The 18781-nt window shown below is 39.6% G+C and overlaps 1 protein-coding gene across 7 annotated transcripts in view; it reads right to left on the bottom strand.

Moving 5' to 3' along the window:
• LOC105467554 (ribosomal protein S6 kinase A5) overlaps positions 1-18781 on the bottom strand; it is a 206819-nt gene that overhangs the window by 11433 nt on the left and 176605 nt on the right. For 6 of the 7 annotated variants that reach the window (XM_071099715.1, XM_011717240.2, XM_071099717.1 and 3 more), the window contains 2 exons: positions 15416-15607; positions 1094-1253 (listed from right to left, as the gene is read on the bottom strand). In XM_071099715.1, the coding sequence (XP_070955816.1) occupies positions 1094-1253; positions 15416-15607 (352 nt within the window). The remainder of the gene's footprint in view (positions 1-1093; positions 1254-15415; positions 15608-18781) is intronic. The other variant, XM_024788436.2, reaches the window with a different exon arrangement.

Raw genomic sequence — 18781 nt, 5'->3', positions numbered from 1 at the left:
CACACAGATCTACTTCATCCATGTACCAAACATTTACTGGCCATGTTCTACAGGTCAGGGAGTGCAGTAAGGCACTAGAGATATGGAGATGGAGATGCAGAGAAGAGCTATTATTAGAAGACACATAGGCAAAACCCCAGCTATTATAACATCAGGGACAAGTGCAATAGCAAGATACACAGGCACAGTGTTTTAGCAGGCCCAAGGGAGAGTATAGCCTGGGGAGTGAGGGTGTCCTGGAAGGCTTCTAGGAGATGAGTCCTGTAGGATAAGGAGAAGTGGCTAGGGAAGAGGATTAAGAAGAGTGTGTAAAGACATGGAGGGATCTGAAAGCTCGGCACATCTGAGGAATTCAAATATTCTGCAACAGCAGAGCTGGGGTGAGGAGGAAGCAAAGGCAGACAGGACCAGGTCATGAGGGGCTTTGAATGTTAAATGCTAGGCTAAGGAGTCTGACCTAAAGCAAACAGAGTCTCCAAAGGATTTCCAGCAGAAAAGAGGCATAATCACATTTGGATTCTAGAAAAGTCCCTCTATTGATAGATGATGAACAGCTTAAGTCAGAGGAAGTGAGGCAAGGTGAAAGGATGCTGCAGGATTTGGGGAGAGAAATGGTGATGAGAACAAAGGCAACGACATGTGAATGGGAAGGAAGGGACCGCTATGAGTGCTGCTGAATCTGCAGAACTCTGTGACTGGCTGCGGAAGGCAAGGCAGGTGCAGGTATCCAGGAGGATGCCTAGGTTTCTGTTTTGGTGATCTGGCTTCTTAGCAGTGCCACTGCTGACAGGATGAAAGACAGGAGGAGGAGAGTGTTGGGGGGAAAGGACAGTTAAAAAGTATTGGTTTGTTTTAGATGTGTTTGACTGAGATGCCAGTGGAAGCCAAGTGCTAGCTCATGTTAGAAATGTGGAGACCATTACTAAAGAGGATGTTCTGATAAAAAGACAAGGCTGGAGAGAGTAGCCTGGGAGTCTTTCAGAATATACATGGATTCCTTGAGTAATTGACATACAAATGTACGTGTAATGGGCATGATTCTACTTCAATCACTACACATCATATAAAACGTAAAATTTCATTAGATTCTTACCTTGGATCAAATCTTTAGCCTCTTGGGATACATTCTTCCAGGCTTCTCCTTCAAAGGAGAAATCTCCCTTTTTAATTTTCTTCATGATTTCCACTGCGCTGGTACACGTCAAACTTCGGTCATGAGATTGGAAGGGAACCTGTCCTGACAACATTGTGTACTATCAGGGAAAAAGTAACAAAACAGAATGACTACCTAGATCTGTTAAAGTCATGCTAATAATCTTAACAGTAATGTAATTGGTGTAATTTACCAACTGCTACAACTAGCATGATTGAGTTTAAAGATTACGTGACTTCTATCACTGAGGCAGTGCATACATCTCAAAGACTTGTACACCAGTGGCATGGCTTATTATGATATAAAGATTTAAAATCACATTTATAACTATATTCAAAGCAATAAGAAGAAAAAAGGATAATCCAACTGCTTTAGAAAAGATGGTATTGATTGTTAACAGAAAATAAGAGAGACAGCAGAACTCCTTAATAACTATGGTTTTCTATTCCATTTCCACCATCCTTTCCCGAGGACATGTTAACTATGGTTAAGGACTTGAAAAACTTTATATAGGCCTTCCTATTTGATCTGTAATTACCCCTGTTTTTATTTTATTTTTCTCACTGTTATCTTAAATACAGTGAATTATCTACAGCCACCTGTTTTCATTGTAGCCATATGTTTGAAATCTAAGTTTAAGATTTTCCCCTTTAAAAAGTTAACAGAATAACAAACAAGCCAAGGCTTATCTTTGTAGCAGAGATTGGATTTTAGAAAAGTGATCCTTTAAAATTCTTGGGGGGGGTTTCTCTCTGCTCACTGACTTTCAGTCTTGCAGAGATGGCGGGTTGGTTATCAATGGTGGTGGGTTGGCTGGTGTTAAGTAGCTGTGTCTGGGTGTGGACCAGAGAGGACCAAAAGGTGGCCGCACCGGACAGTGTGAGAAGGGAGAAGTGGTGTCGGCAGCAGCCTGGGCTGAGGGAAGCGTGTTCATCATGGCACTTAGGAAGGGACACAGAAGGGAAGCTCAGTGTCAACTCCAGCCCTAATTAGGAGACATGGAAGCCACATGATGCTCCGGTGGTCTAGAAACAATATGCCATCTTTTCTGGTCACATGTCTGACAAGTAGGCTCACCCTCACGATGGCAAGATGGTGAAACAGCTCTTACACACTGGCTCTTCAGAAAAGATGGAAACTCCTAGACAGGCTAATAAAAATAACATAAAAAGGACAACCAGGAGATCCAATAAGGTAGGTAATAAACAAAACGTGAGTAAGAAGGATGGAGAAGACAGGAATAAGACCCAGATGCAGAAGGAAGAGAAACTTGACACCTCTGAGGTTACAAGAGACTAGAAGGCTTTGGACAAATTTAGATTTTCTGAAATAGAAAATTGTGCCTGAGAAGAATAAAAACTACATGCATGAGAATGCGCAGAGTTTGAAAATAGAAGACATGGAGAAGGAATCTCGGTTTCTAATTTGGAGCAACCTAACGAGGAAGACTAATTGCCCTAAGAAGAGCAATGTCAGAACATCTGTAGAAGGCAGACAAAACTCCCTAAATCCTTGATGTAGCTTGAAGGCAGGCTACGACTAGGTCTGAGTGAGCCAGTCCGCAGGCTGGCAGTAACTGTCCAAGATTAACTGGAGTCTCATAACTGATGCCATGCCTCCACCTGCCCCTCACCTGACTTCTTCCCTCCTGTACCCTTCATGCACACACCAGAGTAACAGTCATGCAACTTAAATCTTACAACATTCCCCTATCCAAATCCCTTCACTGGCTTCCTTCAGTCTCTGACTCTTGCTTCTCTTTTTCAGCTTTTTCAGCCTCAGCTTCTGCAGTTCCCCATATTCCAATCCTGTGTTCCCACCAACAGTTCTCGGGGCTCTGGGACTTTCCACATGCTGTTTGGTCTCCTTAAAATGCCATTTTCTTTCCTTAGCTGGCAAAGTCCCATGCATCCTAGGGTGGCTAGAGTGTAACCCAGTTACCCAGTTTGGGTAACTGGGAACTCTGCAGTCCTCTACTCCAGAGAGAAGACATGTGGCACAGAAGCAGGGGAAATGAGCATTAGGGTCACATCTGGCTGCAAACAACTGTCAATTACTAGCTTTGGGATGGGCAAATTCATTAACTTCTCTTAGACCATTTCTTCATGGGTAAAAGTAACAAGTGATATTATAAGGTTATATGAAATTATACATTTAACATACCTAGTATTGTGCCTGGCACACAGTAGGTGCTCAGCAAATTGTTAACAAGTTTGTCTCTTAAGGCTTCCCCTCTATGGAAAGAATCCTTTCTTCATGATCTTATCCTCCACTCCTGTATCCACAGAGCTATCAGCCACTGAACTGGTGTGCACACCTGTAGATGCGCTATCACTTTGTGGGGTAACTCAATACAACTGTCCACATTGCTAAACCATGAGCTCCCTAGAAGCAGAACTATGTCTTATGTATCACTGTATCCCCGAACCTTGCATAGTGCCAGAATTTGCTATCCCATGCTTATTTCCTGAATGAGTAAGAACTCTTTGAGAATACTTAAGACAGTGATATGATAGAGACTGTACTGTGGTCTTGATTAAACAGAGGGATGCCACCAAATGACAGCTCTGATGAGTCTGTGGAACTTGTGTCACATGTGTTCCAGATCCCCCACTCTTTCCTTGGATGCCAGGAATTCCACTCCTTTTCCCTAAGTTTCTAGAATCCTATTTCCCTGACGCTTGCCATTGAATAGAATGTAGTTCCCCTACGTCTTGCCTTTCTAGCTGCAAGTTTACCTCCCCAAACATGGAACAAAAGCTCTTCTAATATCTATAGTGAAAGAAAGAAAGGAAAACAGAGCAAAGTTAGTCCTGTTAATGCGATTAGGTATCATTATAGGGTATTTTCCTCATTCCCCAGAAGTGGAATGATATAATTCTCATTTTGCAGAGCAGAAAACTAGGACTTCAGTGGTCAGGGGCATAATGAAACATCCTCCTCTAAAAGACAACCTACTGTACCTTGTACCACTAAGAAATAGGAATAGAACTTAGTGGGCTTCTTTGTATTTTGGAGGTAGCATATGTTGCACTTGAGAATACTGCTCTAAGAAATTTATCAAGTGACTCGGAAGGCTACCTGTTTCAAGTGGGGCCTAGCATAGGCTTTTGTTATAGGTCCAATCCTGTCAATTAGCAGGACGCTACTTAAGCCATAGGATTCAGTTGCTCTGATTGTACTACAGGTATCTGCAAAAGATGAGACTCTCTCGCCGCCACAACAGGAGTGCCTCAGAGCAGACCTGAAGTATTCTGGTGTAAGGTGGGGCCTTCTGGGGCAGAGAACTATTCTCCAAATAACAGCTCCTAAGATGTTACCAGATCCTGGCAGGCTCTGAGTGCCTCAACATGCAATCCCAAGAGCAGTGCATCATGTGCTAAGATCAGCAGATGCCTTGATTCACCAAGTCAGGTAGGTACAGCAACAAACCAATGCACTATGGAAATGGCACACTCAGAATCTGCCCTGGGCATGAGTCCACAAGGCAAGAGTAAATGAGATGCTTACATGCATGTCACCTGTCTTGGTTGCAATAACACTTCTTCCTTAACTCACACTATGGCCTCACTGAAGGAGGTTCCCCATGATCAACTGATGAGTCTGGTTGACAGATGGTTCACTTAAGTGCAGCTGGCCTGTAGAACATGACAGACTCAGCAAAGATACCAGCTGGCTCAGGATAATACCTTGGGGGTCGGGGTGCTGTCTCTGAGAGCTGTGCAGAACCAATGGCTTATGGGTCCAGGTCCCCCGTATCTAGATTCCATGGGTGCATGACCCACTTACAGAACTCATGCTTCCTGGCTCTGCTCAGAGGTCTGTTCCATGAGCTCAAGTGATCAACTGCACTTGTTGATGACACGTGGCCAGCCCAGTAGTACATGCTCTGCTCTCTTTTCCTCACCCCTGCACCCTTGGGATTATGCTCTTTAATAACATAATATGACATAAGTATTAGCTTCAGGTTTCACTTTCTGGGGAACAAATAATAGAATATCTTTCTCTCCACTCCTAAGTTTTCATTGTGTTAAAATACACTTAACAAAATGTACCATGTTAACCATTTTTAAGTGTATAGTTCGATGGTATTAAATATCTTCATCATCACCATCCATCTCTAGAACTCTTTTCATCTTGTAAAACTAAAACTCTATACCCATTAAATACTAACTCCCCATTCTCCTTTCCCCCACAACCCCGGCAACTACCATTTTACTTTTTGTCTCTATGATTTCGAACACCCTAAGTATCTTTTCTGAACATACAGTATTTGTCTTTTTCTAACTGGCTTCCTTCTTTAGCATAATATCCTTAATAATAATGTTGTTGTATATGTGAGAATTTCCTCCCTTTTCAAGGCTGAATAATATTCCAGTGTATGTATACAGCACATTTTGCTTGTCTATCATCTATCCATGGAAACTCAGATTGCTTCCACATTTTAACTCTGTATGTGTCCATTAGATCTAGTTGGTTAAGTCCTCTATTTGCTTACTTATCTTCTGTCTAGTTGTTTTATCCATTATTGAGAGTGGGGTATTGAAGTCTCCAATAATTATTACAGGACTGTCTACTTCTCCCTTCAGTTCTGTCAGTTTTTGCATCATGTACTTTACTGGTCTGTCATTAGGTGTACAAGTGTTTGTAACTGTTATGTCTTCCTGTTGAATTGGATATTTTATTAATATATGAGGACCCTGTGACCCTCTTTCTCTTTTGTAAACTTTTTTTTTTTTTTTTGAGACAAGGTCTCACTCTGTTGCCAAGGTCGGAGTGCAGTGGCATAATCATGACTCATTGCAGCTGTGACCTCCCCAAGCTTGAGAGATCTTCCCACCTCAGCCTTCTGAGTATCTGGGACTATATGCACATGCTACTATATCTGGCTAATTTTTAAATATTTTGTAGAAATGAGGTCTCATTATGTTGTCCAGGCTAGTCTCAAACTCCTGGGCTCAAGTGATCCTCCTGCCTCAGCCTCCAAAGTGCTGGGATTACAGCTGTGAGCCACCACGTCCAGCCTCTTGTAAACTTTTTTGATTTAAAGTCTATTTGGTGGCTGGGAGTGGTGGCTCATGCCTGTAATCCCAGCACTTTGGGAGGCTGAGGCGGGCAGATTGCTTGAGGCCAGGAGTTTGACACCACTGTGGCCAATATGGCGAAACCCTGTCTCTACTAAAAATACAAAAATTATCTGGGTGTCATGATATGCGCCTATAATCCCAGCTACTTGGGAGGCTGAGGCATGAGAATTGCCTGAATCCAGGAGGCAGAGGTTGCAGTGAGCTATTTTAGTGTAGCCACTCCTGATCTCCTTTTTGTTTGTTTGTTTCTGAGACGGAGTTTCGCTTTTGTCACCCAGGCCAGAGTGCAATGGCACAATCTTGACTCACTGCAACCTCTGCCTCCTGAGTTCAAGTGATTCTCCTGCCTCAGCCTCTCGAGTAGCTGGGATTACAGGCACACACTGCCAAGCCTGGATAATTTTTGTATTTTTAGTAGAGATGGGGTTTCTTTTTTTTTTTTTTTTTTTGAGACGGAGTCTCGCTCTGCCGCCCAGGCTGGAGTGCAGTGGCCAGATCTCGGCTCACTGCAAGCTCTGCCTCCCGGGTTCACGCCATTCTCCTGCCTCAGCCTCCTGAGTAGCTGGGACTACAGGCGCCCGCCACCTCGCCCGGCTAGTTTTTTGTATTTTTTTTAGTAGAGACGGGGTTTCACCGTGTTAGCCAGGATGGTCTCGATCTCCTGACCTCGTGATCCGCCCGTCTCGGCATCCCAAAGTGCTGGGATTACAGGCTTGAGCCACCGCACCCGGCCTAGAGACGGGGTTTCACCATGTTGGCCGGGCTGGTCTCGAACTTCTGACCTCACGCGACCCGCCCGTCTTTGCCTCTCAAAGTATTGGGATTACAGGCATGAGCCACTGCATACAGCCTTGATCTCTTTTGGTTACTATTTGCACGGAGTATCTTTTCCCATAGTTTCACTTGCAATCTATTTGTATCTTTGGATCTAAAGTGATTCTTTTGCAGATAGCATATAGTTAATCATGTTTTTAAATCCATTATACCAATCTTTGTCCTTTGATTAGAGTTTAATCCATTTGCATTTAAAGTAATTCCTGATAAAAAGGAACTAACTTGTCATTTTGCTATTTGTTTTCCATATACTCGACAGCTTTTTTGTCCTTCATATTCTGTATTACTGCCTTCTTTTATGTTTAGTTTATTTTTTTGTAATAAAACATTTAAATTCCTCTTTTCTTTTTGTATACATTCTATAGCTATTTTCTTTGTGGTTTCCAAGGGATTACATTTACCATCCTAAAGTTATAACACTCTAACTTGAATTTATATCAGTTTAACTTTAATAATGTATAAAAACCTCTGCTCCTCTAACAGTTCTACCCAACTTCTTTTGGTTGTTTATGTTACAAAAATACATCTTTATACATTGTGTGCCCCAAAACAAACTGATAATTCTTTTAAACGCATTCGTCTCTTATGTCATGCAGAAAACAAAAAGTGAAGTTATAAACTGTTGTCACAATAATGCTAGCTTTTTACAACTGGCCATGTATTTACCTTTATTGACATCTTTATTTCTTCACAAGGCTTTGAATTAACTGTCTGGTGTCCTTTCTTGTCAGCCTGCAGGACTCCCTTGAGCATTTCTTACAGGGCGGCGTTAGTGGTAATGAAGTAATGAACTCCCTCAGCTTTTTATGGATCTAGAAATAAATCTTAACTTCTCCCTCACCTTTGAAGGACAGCTTTGTCAGAGATAGGATTCTTGGTTGACAGTTTTTTTCTCCTTTTAGTGCTTTGAATGTATCACTCCACTGCCTTCTAGTCTCCAAACTTTCTGATGAGAAATTTGCTGATGATCTAACTGAAGATCACTTGCATATGTGGATCCCTTTTCTCTTGTTGCTTTCAAGGTTCTATTTTTTTTTTTTTTGAGACAGAGTCTCACTCTGTCACCACTCTGTCATGATCTCAGCTCACTGAAACCTCTGCCTCCCAGGTTCAAGTGCTTCTCCTGCCTCAGCCTCCCGAGTAGCTGGGATTACAGGTGTGCACCACCACACCTGGCTAATTTGTGTATTTTTAGTAGAGATGGGGTCTCGCCATGTTGGCCAAGGTGGTCTTGAACTCCTGACCTCAAGTGAGCAGCCCACCATGGCCACCCAAAGTGCTGGGATTACAGGCATTTCATTATAATGTGTTTCAGTGTGGGTCTCTTTCAGTTAGTCTTACTTGAAGTTTGTTGAGTTTCTTAGATGTTTATATTATCTTTCATCAAAATTGGAAAGTTTTCCACCAAAACTAATTTCCAATAGAATACTTCTTCCAATATTCTCTGTCCCTTTTTCTCTCTTCTCCTTCTGAACCTCCGACAGTGCATACGTTGATCCTCTTGATGGCATCCTACGGTCCCCTTAGGCTCTGTTCGCTTTTTTCATTTTTCTGTCTGTTCCTCACACTCAATAATTTTAATTGTCCTAACTTCAATTTCACTGATTCCTTCTTCTGCCTGCCAAATCTGCCTCTGAAACCCTCTACTGAATTTTTCATTTTAGTTACTGTACTTTTCAGCTCCAGAATTCCTTTTCATTTTCTTTTCAGGTTTTCCATCTCTTTACTGTTATTTCCATTTTGTTCATACATTTTGTCTTGATGTTCTCCACATACTCCTTTAGGTCTTTCGATGTCTTTAACACAGTTGTTTTAAGACTTTGTCTAGGCGAATTTATCGCGAGGCCTTTTTCAGGAACAGTTTCTGTTATTTTTTCCTTTGAGTGGGCCATACTTTCCTGTTTCTTTATATACCTTGTGATTCTTGTGAAAATGGGACCTTGAACTTAATGACGTGATATCTCTGGGAATCAAAATTCTCATTCTTCCTGAGGGTTTGCTTGCTTTTTTTTTTTTTTTAATTTGCTTTTGTTTATTGCTGTTTGTTTTTTGATTGTTATAGGCTGTCTCTGTGCTGAGGATCAGCATGAAGTACAACCTCAAGGTCTTCTCAGGTCTTTGATGAGCCTGTGGCTTTGCGTGGGCATGCTTGGTAGCTTTCTAATTTTCTGTGTATAAGCAGTTGCTTTGGAATGTATGAGTACTGAATGTCTGGCTCCCAAAGGGAAAAAAGAGAAAAAATGAAGAAAGGAAAAAGGCGGACTGGTCCTTTAAGTACCCGTGGATATCACTTCACCCAGAGGAGGAGGAGGAGGGGCTTGCAGTAATGGTGGCAGGCACAACAATGACCACTGCTTCTTTGCACCTCTATAATGAGAAGCAGCAATTACAGCAATTCAGATCACAGATCCTCTACATTTGGAGGACAAGGTCCTTTTTGCCCATCCTGGCTCCCACAAGCTGTGTGTAGGTTGTTTTAGGAATATGTGCATGGCTGTCTGCTACAGGGTTGAGGGTCGGGAATGGGTGGCTGCTATAAGTTGAGCATCCCTAACCCATAAATCCGAAATCCAAAATGCTCCCAAAACAAACTTTTTGAGCGCCAACATACTCAATGGAAATGCTCACCGGAGCACTTTGCATTTTGGATTTTCAGATTAGGGACGCTCAACCAGTACATATTCTGTAAATATGCCGCAATTCAAAGAAATCCGAAATCCAAAATACCTCTGGTCCCAAGCATTTCAAGTAAGGGATACTCAACCTATACTGTGCTAAGAGCTAAAATTGACCAAAATTAACTGCACTTTACTGTCCAAGCCTTTCCCTGGAAGCTGAAAACTTTCAATGGACTTCAGAGTTCCAAAATAGTTACGTCAGAGAGATTCTGCCACTGCAGTTGGTGGTGAGACAGATTCCTGGTGCTTCCTACTGCACTGTCTTCCCAGCATCCTCTCTTTAAAATATCCTTCTATTGTTGATGAACATTGGGTTGTTTCCAGCATGGGGAATTTTGAATCATGCTGTTATATATCTTCTTATACATGTCTTTGTTACAGAAATATACATATTTCTGTTGGATATATTCCTGAATTGGAATTGCTGGGTTATTTGGTCTGCATATGTTCAGTAGATACTGCCAAATAGTTTGCTAAAGTCTGCTCTACTTCTTTGTCCTGCCCCACTTCTTAACAGGTATAGTTGTGGCTAAATATAAGAAAGCAGGGCAGGGAACGGTGGCTCACACCCGCAATCCCAGAACTTTGGGAGGCTGAGGTAGGCAGACTGCTTGAGCCCAGGAGTTTGACACCAGCCTGGGCAACATGGCAAAACCCCACCTCTACAAAAAATACAAAAATTAGCTGGACATGGTAGTATGTGCCTGTAATCCCAGCTACTCGGGAGACTGAAGCAAGAGGATCACCTCAGCCTGGGAGGTCGAGGCTGCAGCGAGTCATGAACGTGCAACTGCCCTTCAGCCTGGGCAACAGAGCAGGATCTTGTCTCAAAAAAAAAAAAAAAAGAAAAGAAACCAATCTTTATAAATAAAGTTTTCTTGCTTTCTGGCATGTAATAATGCAACAGGTTGTTGGGTGAAAAAACTAACTTTCCAACTTTGGAAGTACTGAAGAGGAAATTGGTGATAATAGAAAAGATCCCTTTTCTGGAAGAGGTAGAATTAAACAAACTTTAGGATCCTCTCAGTTCCAAGCTCTTAAAATTTTAGTTGATTATCTAGAAATATCTGTTAAGGATAACTTTGTGTCTGCAAATTGTTTGCAAATGGTATAGCAAGGTATAGCTCTGTATCTACATATATACATGTATGTCTGTATATATGTATTATACTCACATACATACATATACTCATACATACAGAGACAGCATGCACACTAGAAATAATTAGAAAGAAAAAGGAAATGCAGCAAAATGTCAGATGTTCATAGTACTATTCTCTCACATTTTCTCTAGCTTTAAAATTTTCAAAATAAAATATTGGGAAAAAATAAAAAAATAAGGTCCTGAGAACAAAACACTTTAAACAAAATTTTATGACACCTCACAGGTATGTTATATATTGTATCCTACTTTCTCTAAATACTGTGTGCTGTGGACTGAACGTTTGTGTTCTCCTCCCGCCCCTGGGGATTCATATGTTGAAGCCCCAGCTCTCCATTTGACTGTAGTTGGAGACAGGGCCTTTAGGGCGGTAACGAAGGTTAAATGAGGTTATATGGGTAGGCCCCTAATCCAAGAGAATTAGTATCCTTAAAGGGACAGACACATGCTCTTTGTGAGTGTGCAGACCAAGGAAAGGCTGTGTGCAGACACAGCAAGCAGGTGGCCATCTGTAACCCAAGGAGAGGGCCCTCACCAGACACCAATCCTGCTGGCACCTGGATCTTAAGACTACCCAGCATCAAGAACTGTGAGAAAATAAATTTCTGTTGTTTAAGCTGCCTAGTTTGTGGTATTCTGTTACAGCAACCTAAGCAGATTAATATTACCATGTAAGCTCTATTTTTATTAAAGTCCTATACATTTCAGACAGGGATTGTATATCCATCAGGTATAATGGGTTGTAATCAAAACCTCATAATACTACATGATGTATATTCCTGGAGTATTTATTTTATTCAATGAGGACAATATAACTTGTTTTCATTTTAAAATATCCACATACATGTTTATTAGATGTAAAATATAAAATTTCCATTTATTTCTAAAACAAATTAGGAGACTTCAAACAAATTTTGTGCTTCTTATGGGATAAGACAGCCTTTGTATCTAGATATGCATTCACTTATATGGAAAAGTTAGCAAAGCACTCTTTTTTTCTGATTAATGAAGATATTATTTTTGTTCATTTTCATCTGTTAAGTATTTTATCATGTACCTCTAAAAAGCAAGGATTTTTGTTTTTTGGAGACAGGGTCTTGCTCTGTCACCCAGTGTGGAGTGTGGTAGCATGATCACGGCTCACTGTAGTCTCAACCTCTGGGCTCAAGTGATCCTCTCACCTCAGCCTCCCAAGTAGCTGGTACTATTGGCATAAGCCACCATGCCCAGCTAATTAAAAATTTTTTTCTTCTCTTTTAGAGACTGGGTACCACTGTGTTGCCCTAGCTGGTCTTGAGCTCCTAGGCTTAAACAATCTTCCTACCTTGGCCTCCCAAAGTGCTGGGATTAGAGACGGTGTCTGACCATAAAACGCAAGCACTTTTAAAACTACAACCACAATGCCAGTATCACATCTAAAAAAAATTAGTAGTAATTCCTTTGTATTATTCAACATCTAATCAATATTCAAATTTCCCTAGCTGTGGTGATATAGAGTATATAAATTAGATTTATATGAATTACACTTAATTTGAATTTAATAAATAGAATTTAAATTAAGCTAGGCACTATGGCTCATGCTTGTAATCCTAGAATTTTGAGAGGCCGAGGTGGGACGATCACTTGAAGCTAGGAATTTGAGACCAGCCTGGGCAACAAAGCAATACTTTGTTTCTATTAAAAAAAAAAAATTAGCTGCGGTAAGGTGACATGTGCCTATGGTCCCAGCTACTCAGGAGGCTGAGGTAGGAGCATCACTTGAGCCTGCAGTGAGCTATGATGGTGCCACTGCACTCCAGCCTGGGCGACAGAGGGAGACTATCGCAAAGAAAACAAATAAACAAAAATAAACCAGAATCTAAATTAGAAAGTGCTTGAATCAGGATTTCGGTAAGATGCAAATATTGTTTCTTATGTGTCTTTTCATCTGTAAGTTCTCAGTTTACCTTTTCTTACCATTTATTTGTTAAAGAAACTGGGTTGTTTGTTCAGTAGAACTTCCCACAGACTGGATATTGTAATTATCCTGTGATATCATTTGACAATTAGAGAGAAGCACGGCTTCCATCCATGTCATTACACAAAGTTATTTCTATAGTTAAGGAATTCAGAGGCTCCAAAACACCTTGCTGCATGTTTAAGACTGCCTTTTAGGCCGGGCGCGGTGGCTCAAGCCTGTAATCTCACACTTTGGGAGGCGAGGCGGGCGGATCATGAGGTCAGGAGATTAAGATCATCCTGGCTAACACGGTGAAACCCCATCTCTACTAAACATACAAAAAATTAGCCAGGCATGGTGGCGGGCGCCTGTAGTCCCAGCTACTTGGGAGGCTGAGGCAGGAGAATTGCGTGAACCTGGGAGGCGGAACTTGCAGTGAGCCGAGATCGAGCCACTGCACTCCAACCTGGGTGACAGAGCGAGACTCAAAAAAAAAAAAAGACTGCCTTTTAAAACCTTAAAGAGCTTGATGGACATAATTGGCCTTTTGCAAGAGAAATGAAATTACTATTACTAAAAATGAAAGTCTCTTTTTTATTTAGATTAATCTTTAAGACATGCTACTAACAAAAATGTCTTCAATTTAAGTCCTTCAATGAAACTCAGATCTATAAGTCAGTTTATTTTTGTTTAAAATGTTATTCACAAATATGTAAGTTTAGTTTGAAAATTATAAATGATGACTGAAAACCAATGAGATAAAAACTATATAAAACTTAAAAATAAAAGAACCATCCTGCAGGGACAAGTGACTACTCATTGGGGGAAAACAACTGACACCAAAATAAATCCCAGATTTAAGTATAAACATAAAATAATTCTAGAGAAAAATTTAGGAGAATATTTTTATAAACTTGGGTTGGGCATAGGAGTGGAGTGACAATCTGACATCAAAGCCAGATATCATAAAGAAAAAGGCTGACATATCTTACTACACAGACATTTAAGAATCTTCTCTGTTTAAATCCTTCTAAAAACAAAATCAAAATCCCATATTACCATAAACAAATTTTTAAAACAAGTGACATACCAGAAAAAACATTTCCAATATTAATGTCAAAGAATGAAAGAATTTAATAGAGCTTTAAAATGCAGTAAGAAAAATCTCCCCATAGGAAAATGGGCAAAGCTCGTAAAGAGCAATTCATAAAAGAGGACGGTCACAGTGGCTCACGCCTGTAATCCCAGCACTCTGGGAGGCCAAGGTAGGAGCATCGCCTGAGGTCAGGAGTTTGAGACCAACATGGTGAAACCTCGTCTCTACTAAAAATACAAAAATTAGCCAGGCGTGGTGGTGCGCACTTGTAATTCCAGCTACGCGGGAGGCTGAGGCAGGAGAATCGCTTGAATCCGGGAGGCGGAGGTTGCAGTGAGCCAAGGTCGTGCCACTGCACTCCAGCCTGGGAGACAGAGTAAAAAAAAAAAAAAAAAAAATCACAATGGGATATCATTTCAGATGAAAATGGATAGCCAATGTACTCCCATACAGTTGATGAGAACATAATCTGTTAAACCTTTTAGAAGGAAATCTAGGCACACTTGTTAGAGGAAAGTTGTGTATACCCTTCTTCTGGGAATCTATCCTAAGGAAATAGTGAGAAAAACACAAACATATATAAAAAAATATTCATTTGTGTAGCCTATAATTAGTGAAAAAATGAAAAAAATGCTAACTGCTTATTAGTAAATAAATGGTTAAATAAGTTTCAGAGACTCAAAATACAGGTATAATATAATCTTATTTGTTAAAAAATTCAAATATGTATAGAAAACATGTGGAAAGATGTAAAGCCTGCATATCTACAGGAGAGGAGGGGCTGAAGGGAGAGAGAGAGCTTGAGGTATATCATCCCTCAATGAGAAGATTATGAGTAATTTTCACCTTGTTCCTTCTTTCTGTACTGTCTGAAAATTTCCCAAGATCATGCATTACAAATTATATGCAGAAAAAGTAATGATATTTGGAGAAAAAAACACAAGATTTTTCTAGTTTAATGTTCTGTTTCTAATCACAGCAGCCAAGGACATTTTGTGAAAAGCATGCTCACATTACTTTAAGTTACGTAGTAGAAATACTTCTAATTTTATCTATTTATTTGTTAATTTAGCCTAAATGGTATTCTTTAACTACATTTTAGTCTGAAACTTCACAGAATAGTTTTTTAAAAATGTTTTTCTATTTATGAATCACTTTGCTATTTTCACATTATGTCCAATATGTGTCTTTAAACATATATACTATAGTTCCTTTAACTCTCATTGATATAAAACACAGCTAACTTAAATATTTCAAAATAAACCAACATAGAAATTCCTATATTTTCTCTAATATAAGTTTTAAGACAGAGAAATACTATTCGATCAGGCCTCTAATTGGCTGTACAGAAAAGAAACCACTTTGCCAATTATTTCATGAATGTAAGGAAACAGTGAAGAGCGAGATAAGGACAGAGGACACCGAAGAAATGAGCAGGTTTAATGACTGTATTGAAAAGGACTCACCAAAATGACACCCAAGCTCCACAGGTCACAGGACTCATCGTAGCCGTTCTGATTCAAGAGCTCTGGGGCTGCGTAATGAAGGGTGAAGCATGGAGTCTTCAGGGGCTGATTATCCGGTGGCTTTAGCCGTGCAAACCCAAAATCAATTATTTTAATTTCCAAATTGTCATTTTCATCGGTGAACAATAAATTCTGCAAGATATCAATGCTTACATTAGTTTCTCACTAGACATGTCTTGGGATTTGCTGGTCCTATTTATGTAATACTTTGTATATTGATAGTTAATTCATGTGCAGAGAGGTCTCATGGGGAGGCTCGAGGGCGGGACATCAGTGCATTACTGCTCTCTGCCTGATGCTTTTTGGTATTATTTCAATTTTACCATGTCATGTGAAACATTTTCAACTGCACCATGCCTCTTCTGATGTCAGACCCTTTGTCTAAGCTTTTCCCTCTGCTCGTGTTTGTCTTCTGCTTCCTCCACCAACCTACCTCCTCTCATCTACTCCTCATTTAGAGATACCTTCCTAACCATCCTACCAAACTGAAGTGAAAACTTTTAATATTTTTTCCTAAGCCTATTTACTTTTCCTTTCTGGGACTTACCACCTCTGTATTGTTAGTTTAATGTCTTCATCCCCATCGTGTCATAGTTCCATAAGGACAGGGACTCTGTGTCTACCTTATTTTTGACCCTACCCCAGGGCCTGGCACAGACATAGAGTAGGTGCTTTGGTAAATATGTGTTCATTGAACAAAGTCATAAATAAAATAGCTATATAATATCTAGTATTGCCTACTGAAGACGACATGGTGGAGATATCCATTACATTTCAGAAATATTTTCTCCAACAGCTAATACTTAAACATATTTTGATACTTAGGGATATTATCCCTCAAATATTCAGAAAACATTATTATTTTGAATCATTCATCCACCAAGGCTTCTTGATCACTAAGACTCTGTAGTACTACTTTTGAATTTATCACATGATTAATAAATACTTACTGATGCACAAATTATTTTAATAAGTACATTAAGCTAGTACTGAAAGTGAGCGAAATCTGATTATATCGTCTTTAGGCATCCTAACAAAATCCACTATACCTTCATAGTCATTAAATTATTCCCAGCTCTGGAACATCATTTGCTTTGTTAATGCTATTCTAGCTGAAATAAAACACATTATAGAAGGTATCACTGATGCAAAGAAAAAAAATCTCCTAAGCCTTCCATCTGAAAATGAATAAAGTGGGTGGAAAGAAAAACAAAAATATTAACTAAAAATTATCTTAAATTTTCTAGCATACAGTGTTTAATCATGAATTTGTGACACTGAAGTCACAGCCGGGGTTGATGGATGTGTGCTTGGGAGAAGTCTTTCAGCAAGTAACACCTGAGCCCCTTTGCAGTGCAAAGCACTGTCCACACAGAAAAACTGAATGAACCACAGCTGGCCTCGTCTTCATTGACCCTGCTAAGTCTTTGGAAATGACTATGTTTATTCTATATTAAGACTGGAAAAGGGCTTCCCTGATTTTAGTTCTTTTTTTTTTTTTTTTTGAGACAGTCTTGCTCTGTCTGCGTGCAGTAGTGCAATCTCGGCTCACTGCAACCTTCACCTCCTGGATTCATGTGATTCTGGTGCCTCAGACTCCCAAGTACCTGGGATTACAGACGCCTGCCACCATGCCTGGCTAATATGGGGTTTTGCCATATTGTCCAGACTGGTCTCAAACTCTCCTGTCCTCAAGTGATCCGCCTGCCTCAGCCTCCCAAAGTGCTGGGATTACAGGCATGAGCCACCGCGCTCAGCCAATTTCAGTTCTTAAAGCGGACGAAGTGAGAGGACGTGGCAATCACTTTAATTTGGTGACTTTAATCCACTCCTCCTATCCTGAATATGTAAAATTGAGAAACACTGCTCACTTGCCTGCCTCTTCTCCCAAAGTTCAAAGTTACAGACAGTTCTACATGGAGGAGGGTGTGCCTAGTCAGCAATGGTGGGAAGTAACCATTCAATCCCCTTTTATCCTCATCTCAAGTTCTGCCTGAAACAAATTTGATGTATGCAACTTTTCTTAATCTCAGAAGAGTATGGGACAAGTTTAAAAAACACAAGGCAGCTTACTAAGAATGTCAGCCAGCCTCTAAATTTATCTGACTCTTACCTAGACTTACGATTCTGCCTATGCAGAAAATGAATCCACATAGCTTCCTACCAAAAGAAAGATAATCAGACCTTAAAGTGCACATGGGAAAAATACTAAACTTTTAGTTTAGAAATAATATACACTGCCATTTAAAAGTCAAAGTGAAAGACATTTTATTATGAAAATGTTAGTTCAAAGGTACATTTTCATTTCTCCAAAATCTAGTTTGATTTAGAACTATAATTGTAGTAGAATGTCCTAAATAATCTGACAGTTCTGCCCCATTTCAAGTGAGTATTTCAAAGAAAAGCCTTATAATAAATAAGAAGAATTAAGCTACATAAGTATCTTTTTATCAGGAAAGGAGGAATGCAAATCTAAATTCTGTAAGAGAGGACAGTTGCCTCATTTGAGACTCATGAGGTGACAGATGGCCAGTTATCAAAGAATAAAACATGTGAAAATGAATTCTATACAGTCATGGAACAGATCTTTTCAATTAAAAAAAACTACATGCTTGTTCCTTGTCTATCAAGAAAACATTTAAGTGGTGTGCTTTCACATTTAAAAATAGACAGCTAATCTCCAATGTACAGAGCACCATATTTTCAGTGGGCGTTATGTAGGAGAGTGAGAACTATGATGAAGGAAGCAGGGGGGAGCTATCATAGTTGCAAGTTAATAAAACAGAATTTACTTTTGATTAATTACTAGTAATGTGAATAATGGTAATAGAAAATACACAGACAGAAGTTTAAATACATGAAAGGAATAAACCAAATATACTTTAATGCACAGAATTCCATTAAAAATTTTATTTTCCATGTGAAGTAGAGAAGAAAAGAATTTCATTTGAAAACATTCTCTTTTTCTAATAATTCAAGATACTGAAGTAAAAGGCAGAAACAGCACTTTTAGAGAAATATTCGTTTGTGGCTTAATCACAAAAGGAACATCAAACAAGTTAATATTTTATATATACTCGAGAATGTATTATAATCACATGATAATTAAAGTTCTATTTTGGAGAGAATATGTATAATATTGTATATGGTAAAGGATGAGTCATCATTATCTTTTTATACAGTATTGATTTTTGTTTTTCAATTTTAATTATTTTGTTGATTTTCTAAAAGGAGAGAATTTTCATAGTTTTGATACTAAAAAGGGATCATTCTAAGAGAATGTTCTTTATTAGCCTTCCATAAGAG

This window comes from Macaca nemestrina, chromosome 7 (genome assembly GCF_043159975.1).
Source record: "Macaca nemestrina isolate mMacNem1 chromosome 7, mMacNem.hap1, whole genome shotgun sequence".
NCBI lineage: Eukaryota > Metazoa > Chordata > Mammalia > Primates > Cercopithecidae > Macaca > Macaca nemestrina.
Note: the sequence above shows the minus strand (reverse complement) of the source record. Positions and strands in the feature narration are given on the sequence as shown.